This window comes from Fulmarus glacialis, unplaced genomic scaffold (genome assembly GCF_000690835.1).
Source record: "Fulmarus glacialis isolate BGI_N327 unplaced genomic scaffold, ASM69083v1 scaffold19185, whole genome shotgun sequence".
Classification (NCBI taxonomy): Eukaryota; Metazoa; Chordata; class Aves; order Procellariiformes; family Procellariidae; genus Fulmarus; species Fulmarus glacialis.
In genome coordinates, this window is record NW_009215159.1 from 251 (window position 1) to 16,408 (window position 16,158).

Sequence of the window (16,158 nt, forward strand, 5' to 3'; positions counted from 1 at the left end):
AAAGCAGGCTGTTAGTTAAGGTTGTTAGTTAAGGAACATAGCGCAGAGTGACCACCGTGAAAAGCTGTGTTCACCACTGACTTTTCTATACCTACAGACTGTTCTTCACTTACAGACTACAGAATAGTCAGTAAGTGAAGCCTGAATTTCTGCTGTTTGAGGTGCTGAAGCTCAGCCCTACAGGGTTAACAACTTTCATCCACTGTACAGCCTTTTATATCGAATAAAACTGGTCTTTCTTGGGAACTGGTCTTTATAGGAGACTGTAAAGTATATCGTGCCTTAAATTTAGGACCATCACAATCTTCCAAAGGCATGTGTTTTTGTCTGGAGGGCTATTCTGTACCACAAAGAATAGTGTTTAAAAATCAGATTGAAACAGTTTTACAATTTACAAATATCTTCTACTTTACCTATATTAAGAGAATATCATGATAGTTATGTTGCTTCAAGAAGTAGTAGAAATTACTTGAATGTTGTTAGGAACATTGGTATTGTGGTCCTCAAATAGGAAGCACCAGTAATAGTAGTTACTAATAACTTTTAGGAAGGAATATGATTTACTGTGTTGATGGTGTCATTATATTCCTCCTTTGTTTTGTTCCTCTACCCAGAATGAGCCGGTTCAGAAATACGTTGAAAAAGTGATCGCTCAAGACAAAGCAGCTCAAAGACTGCGACCCTCTTTAGGAAGTACTCAACGAATCATTCAGGAACTCCGTTCTTCCAAGCAAGTGAAAAGGAAGGAAAACCGTTACCGTATAATAGCCAGCCATAGACCTAACTGTACTGAAACAGTTGCACCTGTCATAAATGGCGAGGCATCGATTGATGGTGACAGATCAGGCTCTGAAGCAACGGAATATGCTTCGCAAAAGGAGAGCGGTGCTGTTGATAAGAGTTTGGACTGCTGTGGGAAATTCCAGTTGTTTGATATTGAACACGAAGAGGAGGTGGAGGGAGACTCCAGTGTAACTGCTGCAAACCCACAGGTCAGCAAATGAACTTAGTGTACATGAAGTACTTTGATATCACTGTTGACTGGTACATGTGGGCAAACTGACTGCTGTGGAAGTTTTTTTGCATTGTAAGTATTCCACTGTTTAATAGGAGCTTTGACTAGGTATTTGCAAGTTGGAATATTGTACAGGGAGTAACTTTCATGAGGATCCTTAAGTGCACTAATGTTGTTGAGACAGACAGCCGTGTGGAGTTGGCTGCTACAAGAAGGGCTTGCACCACTCTGTTTTTTCTGTACCCTGTTCTGATGTATAAATTCTCACATTCATCTGTCAGGTGGATCTCTGAGGTTTTTGATTAACAACTTCTCTACCTAGAAAAGAAAAAAATCTAATTCAATGTCTTCTCATCCACCCAGATGCCTAGGAATGTCACTTGTAGGCAAGATTCACTAAAGGAAAGGATACTTTTGAGCCTCCCCTTCTCAGAATTCCAATGTATGGTTTTATTGTGTGTTTTGTTTTTAGCAGAACTCTAGGTGTCTGACAGGCTGCTTAAGCTCCTACATCCTGTTTTCATTGGTATTACGAGTTAAGTTTATGTTTTCAGTTCAGTTTATGTTACCAATATCTAGAATGGTTTTAAGTATGAAGAAGCTCTGCCTTCTGTGTAGAGTTGCCCTGCATACAGAGTGTTACGAAGATTTTGTATTGAAGAGACTCGTAACCATACGGAAAAGAAGGTGAGAGGGCTGTGTATGCTTTCTTTAGTAGTTTCTTCGCTGTATGTAAGTACACATGGATGCATTACTTATGCAGCCCATCACAGCTCTGAGGAAAAGTAAAAAAATGCTTAATGTTAAAGAAGATACACAGGGTGAGGAAGAGCCCTACCAGCTGTCATCCTTCAGCATTTCTTATGGGTTATTTCAGGGCTTTACCATCAAACTTTAGTATGAACTCTCATTTTCTGTTAAGCAAGTAGTTCAGACACACATTTGAGATCTGTTAGTTAACTGTTAATCTATCACTCTGCTGATTAGAAAAACAGAAATGAAACTGAGGTAGCATCAGAATTTTCCTCTTACTCTTTCAGAGCTAGCAGTAAGTGTTGAAAGCAAGAAGTAAGCTTTCTTTTTCATTCTGTTAAGTATTTAGAAGTGAATGAAAGGTTGGTCTGTAGCTTTTCCTCAGAAAAGTACTTAAGTAGTTTAGGAGACACCACTGTGAATTGGAAAAGATATTCTGAAAAGCTCCAGCAGAGAAAAATTGGCAGCAAAAACCTGCCTGTGTAGACCTTCAAGTGCAGGTCATTAAAGCAAATACATTGCAAATAATTTATTAGGAAGGAGAAAGCATGAAGAAGTTTGCGTTAATGTTGAAGTGAGGAAATACGGGAAATAAAAAGCCTATCTGTAGGGCCTGTCAGCCCTGTCACATTTTCATTGTTTCTCCTGTACATTTTGTATACTGTAATCTGCTTGCATGCTATCAGTGCTACTGTATGCACATCTTTCCTGCAATGTTGCAAGTGTAATGCTCTACAAAGCATAGGCTGTCTTAAAACTTGTCTTTTCAACCAGCATGTCATCGGAAACAGATGGACATTTCTATGGGATTAGTCATATCCCCTTCAATAGTTTCTGATTAACTTGTCCTAGAAGTTTTCTCCTATTATCTGAAACAAGGCACGGCTGGCTGTACTAAGTTAATGGGAAAATTCTTCGGTGTCTTTCTGTTGTAGGTTGCTAATGTTCCAAATATCAGTGTTCCAGTGGGAAAGTGTTTCGGTCTAAGATTTCAGAATGTCATCCTTAGCTAGCTGTTAGCTTCTGTCTACAAAGAAAACTGTTGGCTGTAACGTAAGACTTTTGTGTGCGTGGCTTCAGTAGAAATATGCACTTTTTATTTTTTATTTTTTCTCAGCAGAAGACTGATCCAGATGTGATTCTTTGCAATGCAGTAGAGATGATCCGTGAGCGTTTAAATGTTTCTGAAGATGGTAAAAAAGAACACCATGAGAAAGAAGATGAGTATGTTTATGACATCTACTATATGGAAACATCAGCCCCTGGTTGGATCCAAAATATCCTTTCTGTACAGCCCTATAGACAAGAATATGAACTGGTAAGGATGTGGGAAAACAGATCTTTCGTAAATAGAAAGGTCACAAATAAATATGCTTAAAGTCCCATCATTAAAAGTTGCCATGCTAAGAAAGATCCTTTGAGATTCTACACGTATGCTCAGTGACTTCTGTGTTAGTCTTCTTGTAACTGCCAGTCCTGTGTTCTTCCACGTTACTACTGATTCAAGCAAATTATGATATGACAATGAAGACTGAAGGGATAATGCTCATGTACTCAGAAGAATTTGTCTGGCTTCAAATTGCCAAATAAATTTTGGCACAGAAATGTAAACTTATGTAATTCATGTCTCATTTGTGACGAGGAGGCAGCGATTAAGATATAGTTGTAAATACGATTGGGTAAAAAAAGCAGGGGGGACACACAACTTTTTCAGTATTTAAGGACTTGACTTTAATCTTAATACGAGATATTTTCTTTTAATAGAATTGTCCTTCAGTGACTGTGGAGTGAGGAAGTTAAATGTCAGCTTTAGTCCTTCATTGCATAGATACTGTGATCAATAGACTTGCATATCGGGAACCTGATTTAAATGCTGAACTGGAACATTTAAATGCATGACTTAACTGTTATTTTTCATGTAAAGCAGATTGCTATGCTCTGGTGAATATACTGACAACACATTTTTTTCTACACTGTGCTTTTGTGCAACTGTTGGATAACTTATGCTTGCAGTAGATTAAGTGTCTCTTAGTTTTTTATGATCTGTATAGTATTGCATAGGTGGATGAAAAAACGCTTAATGCCGAGTGTCTATATTTATAGTGACTGTTATGTTTTGTGTTTACATGCAGGTAGATGATGATTATGTTCCTGGGGAAATATATGAAGACGAAGATGATGAAAATGATGAAAATAACTGGCGTAATGATTATCCTGATGAAGATGAATTCTTACCTGAGGAAGATGGTGATGGAGAAAAAGGTATGCCTGTCATAAATATTGTTTGCTTTCATGCTGTGCACATATAAATCCCATCCATTTTTACATGCTGTCTTTCTAAAAAAGCAACTAACTGAGCACTGCTGGGGTGGTGTTCTGCTCTTAAAATGAGTTAAATCTTAGAGAAGGATCATCTTTCTTAGAACTACAGGGGATCTTAGTGTTTTTGCAAAGTCAGAATTAAGAACTTCATTTCAGGCTGCTGCACTTGCAAAGGATTGCTTGTTTTGAGAAGGAATAGATGACTTGGTTCCACGTGCTTGTGAAACACTGCCTCTGCTTTCTTAACTCCCCATCCCAGTGCACTCCAAGAACAATTCAAACCTCACCTAATATAGTAGTTGTTCAGACTTTGTATTTGTTAGTTACTCAAGAAGCTTAAAATAGTTTGATTAACCTAACTGTTTAACTAAAAAGAAGGGATAATCGAAAAGTGTTGATGCTCTTTCTTTAGAGTCTGAAGAGAGCTTCAGTGATGAGGACCAATGTTACAGGAGAAGAACATGGAACAAATACCGACAGGAGGTTCTACAGGAATTTGGATATGATGAGATCCAGGATTTGGATTCTGACTAACAGCCCTTTTTTGAAGATGAAATGCATACTGAAGATTAAATTCTACTGTTGGCAGTAGAACTGAAAATCCAGACAGCTGCTGATGGCTATTCATAAGAATGTTGAACTAAAAAACAAACAAACAAAAAACCACAAAAAAACCCTGGAAGACCACTTTCTGGTAAAAGTTGTACTCATTGGGACAGTAGGAAACCAATCTTTACATGGATGTGCTTTAAGCTAAATTTTTGCCAGTCTGGCCTTCTGAAACTATTGGTGACTAGCATGGTTCACCCTAATGCTCACTGACTAGGCTTGAGTGTTAGATACTAGATTGGATTCCAGTAAATGCTAAAACCTTTTACTATCTATCTGAGCTGTTACTGAGCAGCCAGCTTCAGCTGGTAGTTATTAAACAGATGGGTGTGAATATGCGACTTGACAATACAAATTTTCGTTCCAAGCAAAAGACGCTATATGCTTTAAGATAATTTTTCTGCCCATCTGTGATGGTGAGGTTCTGAAGGAACTTTTGGGGTTTTTTTTAAAGCTGCATGCCCAAGCATTTGTATCTGTACCGACAGTACCTCCCCATTATATATGGAGGTACTGTTGGCAGCAGCCCTTCTTGTCATAACTAATATGTTGGGTTTCACAAGAAGATCACCCTGTCTGCCGTGATGGCAAGTGGAAGTCCTGGAAAAAGGTACTCTGTCCTAGTGCTTTCTACTGTATTTGTTGCTAAGTTTCAAACTACCTTTTTTACAAGTGCTTGAGCATGTGAAATGCCTGTCCATTTTATTGCTGGATCTCTCTCCAGTAATTTTACTATTGGAGCAGAACAATATATGTGCATTTAAATTGTAAATAAAGAATTTTTGACTGAGTTTTCTTTACTCATTTAAAGATCATAGGAATTGGTACAGCTGAAGCCATGTCAGCATTTTAACTTGCATTCATCTTTAAAACAATTTAATCTTACCTGTTTGGACACTAAAAATATTTCAGCACTCTCCTAGAGTCTGTAAAAAATAGCTAATAGGATGTTAGATCTGTGTCAGTCATGAGCTGTAGGTTGCAGCACTGACTTTAGGTCAATTAGTTCTGGCTGGTGATGTCAAGATAGTGGGGGCAAAATATTTTTTTCCTTGGTTTCACAGAAAGGTTAATATGGCTGTTAACTTGTGCCACAACCCTAGCCTGTTAAAGTTATGCTGCCCACTGGACAGATGTCTCAACTTAGATACTGAATTCACTCTAATTATATGAAAGACTAAAGAGCTGTATTATAACAGCTAAATGCTAATTTTCATTAAATACTGAGAAGGCCCTACATGTTTATGTGCCTGTGCCAACTGTGCACAAAGTTCCTCAGCTAGAATTTAACTATCTTAAGTCCCAATGCTGCTTCACAAAGGTAGCCCAAGAGTCCATTTCATCTTAGTTTTCACAATCTACTACCACTTGCCATTATCTGTAGCTTTTTGTTTAAGATAACCTTGGTCAGGGAGTGAGTACAAGAATCCAAATATTATTCAAGTGGCTGATGCAAATGTGATGCAGCATTTGAAGTGTGCATTGCTTCAGCCATATTCTTGTGATTACAAGATTTAGTTCAACTGAAATGCACAAAAAAATGCACATGTGGACAAACTCAGGGTAACTGAGGTAAACATTCTGAACTAAGATAAAAATTCCAGGTATGTTTTTTAAGTATATGTCATTCTGCTAGCCAAACAGGCTGGCTTAATGTTATCTTTTGCTGCACCAAAATTCAGTATCAAAGTGTCCTGATGTTAGGCTTATGGCTTTGGAATTACAAATACTACTAATGAGCATCTGTCTGTCTTGCAATACTACTTGTTATTTCTGTTTTTATTCCTGTTTTCTCTCCCTGCTACTTACCTTTCAAGATAGAGTTGCTGCCACAGAACTCCACTTCTGCTATAGAAGAAAAAAAGAAAGTGGTTTGTTCTGTGAGTTTTTGGATTGTCATTTTCTAGTGAACAGCTCTGAAATTTAAAAAGGGAATTTTCTGACTGCTGAGGTAACACTGCTAATGTGTGTTCACTGAAACAAATGGTTAAAAGCTTCAAACTGAACATTTTGATTTTGGAAGTTTCATAAAGCCTGTCAGAAGTTGACCAAGTACTAACAAGCTAACAGGAAAGAATCATCAAATGTTAATCAAATCAGTTAGATACCACATTTCCACATAGTGTATGGAATAAAATACTTATCTTTAAGGGAGAAAGGTTGGTTCAGTCTTTAAATAATGTAGCACAACTTTATTCATTTTTCTGCTAATAATGACAAATTAGGTAGTTTGTTGTGACCAGTTGTCTTCTGGGATAAGAACTGAGATAGCACAGCAAATCACTTCATGCAAACATCCATCAGAATTAAGCTGGAAATGACTTTTGGTCTTTTGACTCAAAGTGGTTTTCAGTCTAACTTAAAAATGCATTACTTTGCCACCTGGTTCTGCAGAAATCTAATTTGATCCATTAGCTCTTACCATTTTAATACCAATTCTGAAGAAGGAACAGTATTGATGCATAGTTTGTGTGCCTGAAATGAGTATGTAATCATTATCCAATGAAAACATGCCCTGAAAATATGCCACAGTTTAGGAGGGTGACGCGAGGGCATGGTTTATGTGGGAATCCAACTGCAAGTAAGTACATTTTCAGTGTTTCTGAAAGACCACTGGAAACAGTTTTCCCATTTTTTCCAGTTCCATCTCTTCCCTTTTGTTGTCATAATTGCTTTATCCTCCCTCCTGTTTCTTGTAATGGCTTTGAAATTTTAGTTGGATTTGATTTCTAACTTCTTCTCTTCATTTGTGTCCATCTCTGTTAAAACACAGTAACAGAGCAGCTGCATGTTTCGTGTGACTGTACCTGCATAGGAAATTGAAGATAAATCAGAAGAATAGCCACCTATCTCAACGCTAATTACACAACATGCATCTGACTATTGAAAGTTAGTTGTCAAGAATGCTGCCTCATTTCCCTTAAGGGAAACAAACAATAAAAGTTAATATAAAAAGTGTCTTCCACTCAATTTTTTTAAACAGATAACATTTAAAACTGTTCTGTCGATACCCTAGGGTGTTTTTCTTCTTAGGCATCCTGCCAAGTAACTGAAGCAAAATCTTTTTTCTCTATAATTAAGAGTGTAAAATTGGTAGAATAAAAAAAAAACCAAAAAACCAGAACTTCAAATAGCACACAGAAAGTGACAAGATTACTGAGTATTTACATATTCACTAGCTGCTGCAGCACCACATCCTGTTGCATTCTAAGATTACGCTATAAACCTTCCTTTCCACATCCCTCATCATGGTTTTCTCACATAGTAACGATAACAGTGTACTGCTGGAGAGAAATGTACAATTTAACTGCAGCAATTCAACAGAAGGCAAAATTCCATCTGTGACTGACATAAAATCTATCCATCTTCAAACAACTGATTCAGTAAAGCAAGACAGTTAGCTTGCATTACCAGAAATGTCCAGCCCCTTAACAGTCATCAACCTTGCTTAAGAAAAAGGCTTTTCATGTGCTTGATTAAAGGGAAATGCATAAAAACTGAGGACAAAATCTGTAGAAAGTGGATGGTCTTTTAAACATACAGTAAGTAAAATCTGGGTGTAAAAATATACACCGATGTTTTGGCTGTTGCTGAACAGTGTTTGCACACTATCAAGGCTTTTTTTTCCCCCCCTCCCACTCTGCCCTCCCTGCAACCAGATGGGCCGGAAGTTCAGAGGGGAGGTGGCCAGAACAGCTGACCCAAGCTAAGCAAAGGGCTATTTCATGCCATATAATGTCATGCTCAGCAATAAAAACTGGGGGAGAGGAAGAAGTGCGTGCATGTGGTCGAGGGTGTCTTCCAAGGTGGCCATTGCTTGGAGACTAGTTGCGCATTGGTCTGCTTGTGGGAAGTGGAAGTGATTGTGTTTGCAGCAGCAGGTTTTTTCCCCTCTTTCCTTCACTTACTAAACTGTCTTTATCTTGACCAACAAGTTTTCTCGCATTTGTTCTTCCGATTCTCTCCCCTATCCTGCTGGGGGGTGCTGGTGAGCGAATGGCTCTGTGGGTACTTAGCTGCTGGCTAGGGTCAACTGACCACAATCCTTTTCATCAACAAACAGAGATACACTTATTTAATTTTCCTCTTTCTAACAACACCTCCATCATAAAGAAACTTACCTAAAATCTTGTTGATAAACTGAGGTCTCCTTGATGCAGGTAAATAGACTCCCAAGAAAAAGACTGGAATTCCAGATAAAGCAATGGCAATTCCAATCAATGAATTTGTAGTGTCACTATAGAGTGGCACTACCACCAGAAATACTGTACATATACAGAATATTATTGGGAAAGCCACACTCAGCTAGAGACAGAAAAAAACAGAACAGAATGTTATTGAAATATTTGCTGTCTACAGTTACAAATGTTTTGGTGAGAACTTCAAACTTTCCCCTCTCAACCCCACTTTGTGGAATTATCTGCTCTTTGTCTTATACATCTGGCTATTTGGAACCATAAGCAAACTGCAGAATAATTCTTGCACAGAACTGCTGCTAAAAATTGCAAAAGTAATCAAGCATGGTAACCCCGCTGTGTTGAAAGAAACTATATAACAGTATGAAGTGTTTTTAGACAAATCTAATAAATCCCAGGAAACAAGAATGACTTTTTCATGTAGCGTATCAACTTCAAGTACGAGAAGGTGGTAAGAGGATCAGATATTGAACTGAAACACCATCAGAGCTAAATGTTGTCCGTATTGACAGAGTTAGTTGATTTAAGCATTCCTAATTTGAGATTTCTAATCCAAGAAAAAAGGCTAACTACTATTTTAGCCTATTGAGACATTCTCCAGTTGACAGAAGGGCTACTGATTGAATTAACATACAATAAAAGAGTATACTATTACCATAATCACTTATTCTTATCTAGCAGACAAGCTAGTTTTCATGGTACAACATAAAATGAAAGCCATATTTTGTGTCCTGATCAATTCGTAACCTTTAGGCATAACATGTATGGTCCAGATATTAGACATTACTTCTACATTATGTGAAAGAGAGGGTCTGTAATAATTAAATATTACCTTAAGAGGCCTGGGTCGATCTGGTTCCTTCCAACGTAAATATAATTGCCCAGCAATAGACAGACCAACAAAAAACCAGTAACTGAAACTGAAGTAATTAATAAGCTTGAAGACATCTTCTACAGCCAGGTAAATAAGGGTCATAGCACACTGTCAGAAAAGAACAGGAGTGAGATGAACAACAGAAGTTTGAAACTTATTGCCTATGCTGCTTTTTGCATGAAAGCAACACCTTTTATTCCTTGATGTTTGGCATGATTTTATGCCTCTCAAAATTCACTCTCAGAAATCACCTCAATGACAATAAATCTGAAGTTCTCTCTTGTGCTTTTTTAAAGTCTTCCTTTAAATAATTCATACAGTCACATCTGAACAGTTGAAAAGAAAAGCAGTAATAACTTACATTGAAGAGCAGTGCTGGCACAGGTGTGAACCTCCCTATGTGGATCATAGACAACAGATCAGGAAGGTGACCTTCTCGAGATCCTACAAAAAATAGCCTGAAAAACACAAATCAGAAAACAGGTATTGAGGCCACAGGTGAGAGAGAATGTATTACAGAATATCAAACAACAATACCAGTCAAAATAAGTATTTACACCACTGAATTTCTATCCTTTGAACTGGAACATGGATTCAACCCTTCTGGTAAAGATGTACTGTACAACAACCATTAAAAGATATATAAGCTTTTAGAAACACGCTGTTAACACCCATTTTTAGAAAACAATCCTACAGGTAAAATAGAAAATATCTACAGTAACTGAAATAAATTTCTATTGTTTTAAAAAATTCCAAAAGCTAGTGCTGAAAACATTCCAGCTTATAGCAGAATCATTTTCAATGCCAACCAGAAGAGATCACTAAAGGGTGATCTCTAAAAAGAGGTTACTCAACCACATGCTCAAAACCCAAACACACATAATTTTATTATCAACTGCAAATTGTTCTGTATTGACTACTTCACCAGATCATGTTCATATTTGTTCTCAGTACAGAGGCATTGTGCATACATACAATGGACAGGAAGGATGTTAAAATGCCTGAATAAATCTATTTAAAATCAGTGCTCAGAGGAAAGCTTCTGTACTGTACCCTAAGTTTTCTGACTGCAGCTTAACAGCAATAGCAACTTTTAAAACTTTTTACTTGGAAGAAAACTTAAAGATACTGATTTTGGAAAGTCAGTAAGTTTTAAGTAAATACATTTGAAAACATGAACTTGGTAGAATTATTGTATCAAGTAAAATGGAAGATAACTCAATCCAAATAAAGAGAAGGCCTGAGATCTCACCACACAGACAACATTCATTTGATTTTTAATTGTACTCTGCATACAGCTAGGAACGCTTTGGGGAAGTAAGGCAGTGTTAAGGGTGTATGTACACACACAGAGGTTTATTTAGGTCTGTTATTTTATTGTGGCTATTCATTATAGGTTCGGTTACAAAAGTATTTTTGCCACTCTCATAACAGATGAGCATAACAGTAACTGTAAAAATACTTACGAACATTTGTCAAACAGAAAGAGACATGCACTACCTTGATGATGCTAGAATTGAAGCATTAAGTCCACCAAAACAAGAGAAGGCTACTGCAATGGGAATTGTCCAGCTGAAGATACCAAATACCTGGTCAGCAAATGTCTAATAAAAGGGAAAAGAAAAAGGAAACATGAAAATATCTGCAACAAAGTATATGTAAAACAATGGCATCAAAGCTTTTCTAATAATTTTGTGTGGAAAAATAGCAATATAGTAACGACAATCCATAATGCGGCACAAAGAAGCACACAGCTTTTTTATTTATTTATGGATTCTAAATAAGCACAAACTTCTTTAGCCAAGCACCTGAATGCACATTTTCTGCTCACAAAAATAATGCTCACAAAGGAAAACAAAACGTTTTTAGAATTTTCTCACCAATCCTAGTATATTTTATTATCTAACTGAACTACAGAACTCAAGTGTAACATAGTGACTACAGAGAATAAAGGACAAAAATATTATTATATATCCAAAAAGGGAAGTGCCATATTGTAGATGATAAACATAGCCACCATCACACCTGCTGTTTCTAGACACTATTCTAGGAATCTATTTTATTTTCCTTCTTTTTCAATTTCCTAAGCAACATCACTTTTTCCTTTAGCTCCCCCAGCAGGGCCTTTGGGCTCTACTCTCACAACATGGCAAATGACAGAGCAAGTATCTTATTAGCAGTCATTTGTTAACGTTGCTAGACAATACTACAGGCCAACTGTGGTGACTTTCCGTGACAGAGCTCTGAAACCAAGAAGCCAGGAGCATCAAAGTTTCAAAGCAAGTGGTAAGAGTCATCAATTGCCAGTGATCTGGGACCTATAATGAAAATGGGTAATACTTTGCAAGATACTGTCCTGGTCAATTTTGTTCAACCTCCTGGATGGAGAAAAAAGGGAGAGGGACTTAGAATATCAGACAAAATGTTTGAAAAAATCAAGAAATTTAATATATGAAGACTGACAGCTATTCTAAATCCCATCTCGGTCTGAGCATTGTACATGTCTGAACATTAGCATGTTCGGAGTTAAGCAGAAGTCCACTCGTGCTGTGTTCAGAAGACGTGGGTGGAAGACTTCCTATCCCAATTCTACCTACTGATAGTTAAATTACTTCCATGATTTCTTTTATAGAAGCAAACTAACAGTCATGGTAGCAAAAGAATCATTTCTATATTAGACAGCATGAAATCACTATTTATAGAAACAGGAAGGTATATACTTATACATAAGTGGTATTCAAACAAACCCCGAAGATTTTGTGGGTATTAGAACATTTTACACCTCAGCAGGTAGCAGTAATCTAAACCTTTTAATGAACCTTTCTCTAAATCACTTTCTTAGCTCTCTCTTGCATTATCATTTTCAAGATCCTCAGACACAAAAAGCATATAGAATAGTTCATCTTTCTGCAGGCCTGTCTTTTCCATGACAAAAATTTTCTTCAGTTTTTAATATTTTAGTATTTTGAAACACCTCCCCCTTGACCTCCCCTTTAAACTATTGATCTTCACCATAACATTTATGAGCTAAGAAGTTCAAAGTGGCTTAACATTCAGAACTGGCCTTTTTTTTGTAGCATGTACAGTTATCTGGATTTAACAGTGGTCAAATTTTGATTTAATTACTCCAGGAACAAGATCACCAAAAGCAGTGCATTATGATCTGTTTTCTGAATGTTTTTGTAGGTCAAAAAAGCCTAAATGACTTAATATAGATTTTTTTTCATGAAATGAATAATTGATTTTCATGAGGCAAAACCCTGCATATAACGTCAATCTTTAAACCATAAAATGCAGAAAAATTTACTGACATAAAATAAAGCTTGGCTGGTTGAAGTTTCCTGTTCTTTGTCTGGGTTGACAAAGTGCTTTGTTCAGCACGTTATCCAGGTTAAGGTTCAGAATCCAACTCTGCTTAGCTGTACACCATCATCTACACTAAAAAGCAAAATTTATTCTATCCTTTTGTGTAATTTAGTTGAGCCTCAGCAAAGGCAGATAGGATTTCCTGCTGCTAAGGGACAATGCAAGAGCGTTGCATGGGAACCTTGCCAAAAGGTTCAAAGTCAATGCATCAACTGTGTTAGTCACCCTGATTCTTACTAAAGCACATCTCTTCCTGAGCTCTTTTAGTTTATACATATTAGTATAGCTTCCCTCAAAACAGCTTCAACACAGGGGTGGAAAAATGCACACACACAGATTCCCACAGAAATTATAAAAATTAACACGAGGAAAGTATAAAAGAACTAATCCATGTACGAATTCTATTTCATGCTGAAATCAGAACATCAATTTAGCAGAAGACCATTCCATAAGAAATGTGTTCTGTACATCACGGATTACCCATTTTCAGTCAACTGAAACTGAACAAGCAACAATTAATTTACATTATTGTATATAAAAGATTTCTCAAGAATAAATAATTACTAGAACCCACAGTGCTTCTCTCAGATCCTTACTGGATCTAAATGCAGCTCTGAGAAACCTCCCAAAGTCTCCCTCTGGTCTCCCAAAGCAGAACGTAATTCATAATGATCCAGTGAATGAATTAAGACAATTTCTCCAGAACAAGTAAGAATGAGGACAAGATGAAAATTCTAACAGGCAATTGTTGTAATATTTTAAAGGATGATTTAAACCTGGACTACTGATTTCTGAAGCCAAACAGCAAGTGAAATTACTAGACACCAAAGTTAAAACTGCTGGAGGATTTTTTTTAAAATATACAAAGCTAAGATACAGAAGTCACTCAACAAGATGTTAAAGAATTAAGATGTTTAGTAAGGTTGCCTAAAGGATAAGCATTTAGGTAAGTAATATTAACAGCTAAAGTTAAAGAAGAGAGAGAAAATGTATGAATGTAATCTTATGCTGCAGGATGCAAATTAGCTAATATGTCATTTGGAGAAACTTTTTCCCTCAAAAGGCAGGTTGGTGTTTATTCTTTGCAAGCATTTCCCTTTTGAAACATCTAGTAACGGGCCAGTGTGGAATGCCAGATGTGGGACTAACTCAAAGGTCATTTCCATCCTATAATGTATATCCAATCTTTCTAAGATATGCTAATATTTTTTCACACACCCTGGAAAACAGCAATCACTCATACAAGCAGTAAAAACCACAAAGAGTTAAGGCAAAGCTATGGTATCACTGCCACAAATTATACACAGATCAAAACGTTATAAATTCAATCTATTCTGGATGCAAGCTATATGATGTATAACAACTGTTGATCAAGCTCAAAGTCAAATAATTAATTTCCCTAGATCTGTATGAGTCAGCCTCTTCGAAAGAGAGAATAACCTAGTGACAGCCTTTACCAAACACTGTCATTTCCAATGTACTTTCTAATGTTGTAGTTGGGATTCCTGAGAGAGCAAATGGTGGAGGATTAACTTCAAGAGCTTAACTTTTCCCTAAGTAAGGCAAGAGAGTATTTTAATTGAGAATGATCTAGAAAGTTCAGCATGGTTTGCCAAGTAGATCTACCTGCAAAATGATCTTTCAGCAAAACAAAGTTGAAAGGTACCTGAAGGTTGGCTAAACTTTCTAGTGATACTAACTAGCTTAACATGACAAGTATAGACCCACCTACCCTTATGCAGGTGTTTTCTGACAGGGTTTCACCCTCATTTCTAACATAAAAATCAGCCAAGTTCGTGTACCACTACTCAGACAATAAGCACACTTTTATACTTCAGAGTATACATTTACAAATCGTTCAACACTCCCATTTTAATAGATGCCAAGAAATGTCTTCTCCAAAGCTGAGCTATAGTCTCTTGTGAACAATGACAAAACCAAAGATCTCTACAATGTTTCTTGCAGCGTTACTGAAGTATAAGTAAAAGTGGCCACAATAAGCATTCAACTGTGTGCATATGTCAGAGGGTTATTTTGTGTAAGAAAGAAGGGCAGAGAAAAGTGCAAAAAGCAATCAAGTTATCAAGTACATACACCACGTGCACTGTACCAAGAGAAAAAAAAAAGGGGGGGAAGGAGAAGAGTTAGTGGCTGCTTTCTGCTAAAACTGCAATTGTACAATCATGGATCCTCCACAAATGAGCCACACCTGGGCTCTGATCGGAGCACTTGACCAATTCCACTTTAACTACCACTACTTCTGGGAGTAGTGAAGTGCATTTATAAAAACAAATGAGCTGGCAACAGGGGAAAGAATGGAGCATTCGCAAGGGTATGCGGAGGATGACAGAGGAGCCTACCTGGAGGCAGCTATAGCAGAAGCATTTAGTCCACCATAACAGGAGAAAGCCACCACTATGGGGATGGATTTCTTCTCAGGTTTCTTCTGAGAAAGTCTAAAGAGCAAGAAGGATTAAGAGATTAAATTGTCATCTCTGATATAGTCTGACAAGTCCTGTAGTCCAGAGTTGAACTATAACTGCTTCTAACAGCTAGGAAACAGTAAGAGAATTCAATGGCTGATACAGCACTTGCAATTACAGATAAAGTCCTTTTATGCCCTCCCATCCATTGGACATGTAAGATATACATATATACACGCACACTGTAGAAAGACATGCACCTGGAATTGTTCCCCTTAGTTCTGATTTTTTTTTCCCCAAACCATTGAGAGGGAATAATAATGAAGGAAGAAGCTTCCAGCTATGCGCTTCTCAGCTGAACTGCCCTCATTTTGCCATGACTAAAATGTTACATTACTCCCAGAAGAATGGTCAAAAACTGAATTACAGCTTTGTTTCAAGACATGAATGACTGATTTAACTACGTTTTATTTTTATCTTGCATTAGTTTGATCTCATGATCATCAGCTGGTAATTTGTGAATGGTTTGCAAGAACACTTTTTTGTCCTTTTAAAGGTCCAAGCAACAGTTCTATACAAACAGGTTGAACTAAAAGCAGC

General features: G+C 37.1%; 2 protein-coding genes across 2 annotated transcripts in view; one reads left to right on the forward strand and one right to left on the reverse strand.

The window, feature by feature from the left end:
* Positions 1-614: 614 nt before the first annotated feature.
* Positions 615-4,624, forward strand: SLC7A6OS (solute carrier family 7, member 6 opposite strand; the record flags this gene model as incomplete). The annotated part of the gene is made up of 4 exons (XM_009578853.1): positions 615-992; positions 2,886-3,086; positions 3,901-4,030; positions 4,503-4,624. Coding segments are annotated over 4 exons (831 nt in total), but the record flags the coding sequence as incomplete, so codon positions are not given.
* A 2,787-nt stretch (positions 4,625-7,411) lies between these two features.
* SLC7A6 (solute carrier family 7 (amino acid transporter light chain, y+L system), member 6) overlaps positions 7,412-16,158 on the reverse strand; it is a 23,840-nt gene continuing 15,093 nt past the window's right edge. Inside the window, exons 5-9 of the mRNA XM_009578852.1 lie at positions 11,270-11,373; positions 10,131-10,227; positions 9,728-9,877; positions 8,821-9,004; positions 7,412-7,506 (exon numbers count right to left, since the gene is read on the reverse strand). Coding sequence (XP_009577147.1) covers positions 7,412-7,506; positions 8,821-9,004; positions 9,728-9,877; positions 10,131-10,227; positions 11,270-11,373 — 630 coding nt within the window. The remainder of the gene's footprint in view (positions 7,507-8,820; positions 9,005-9,727; positions 9,878-10,130; positions 10,228-11,269; positions 11,374-16,158) is intronic.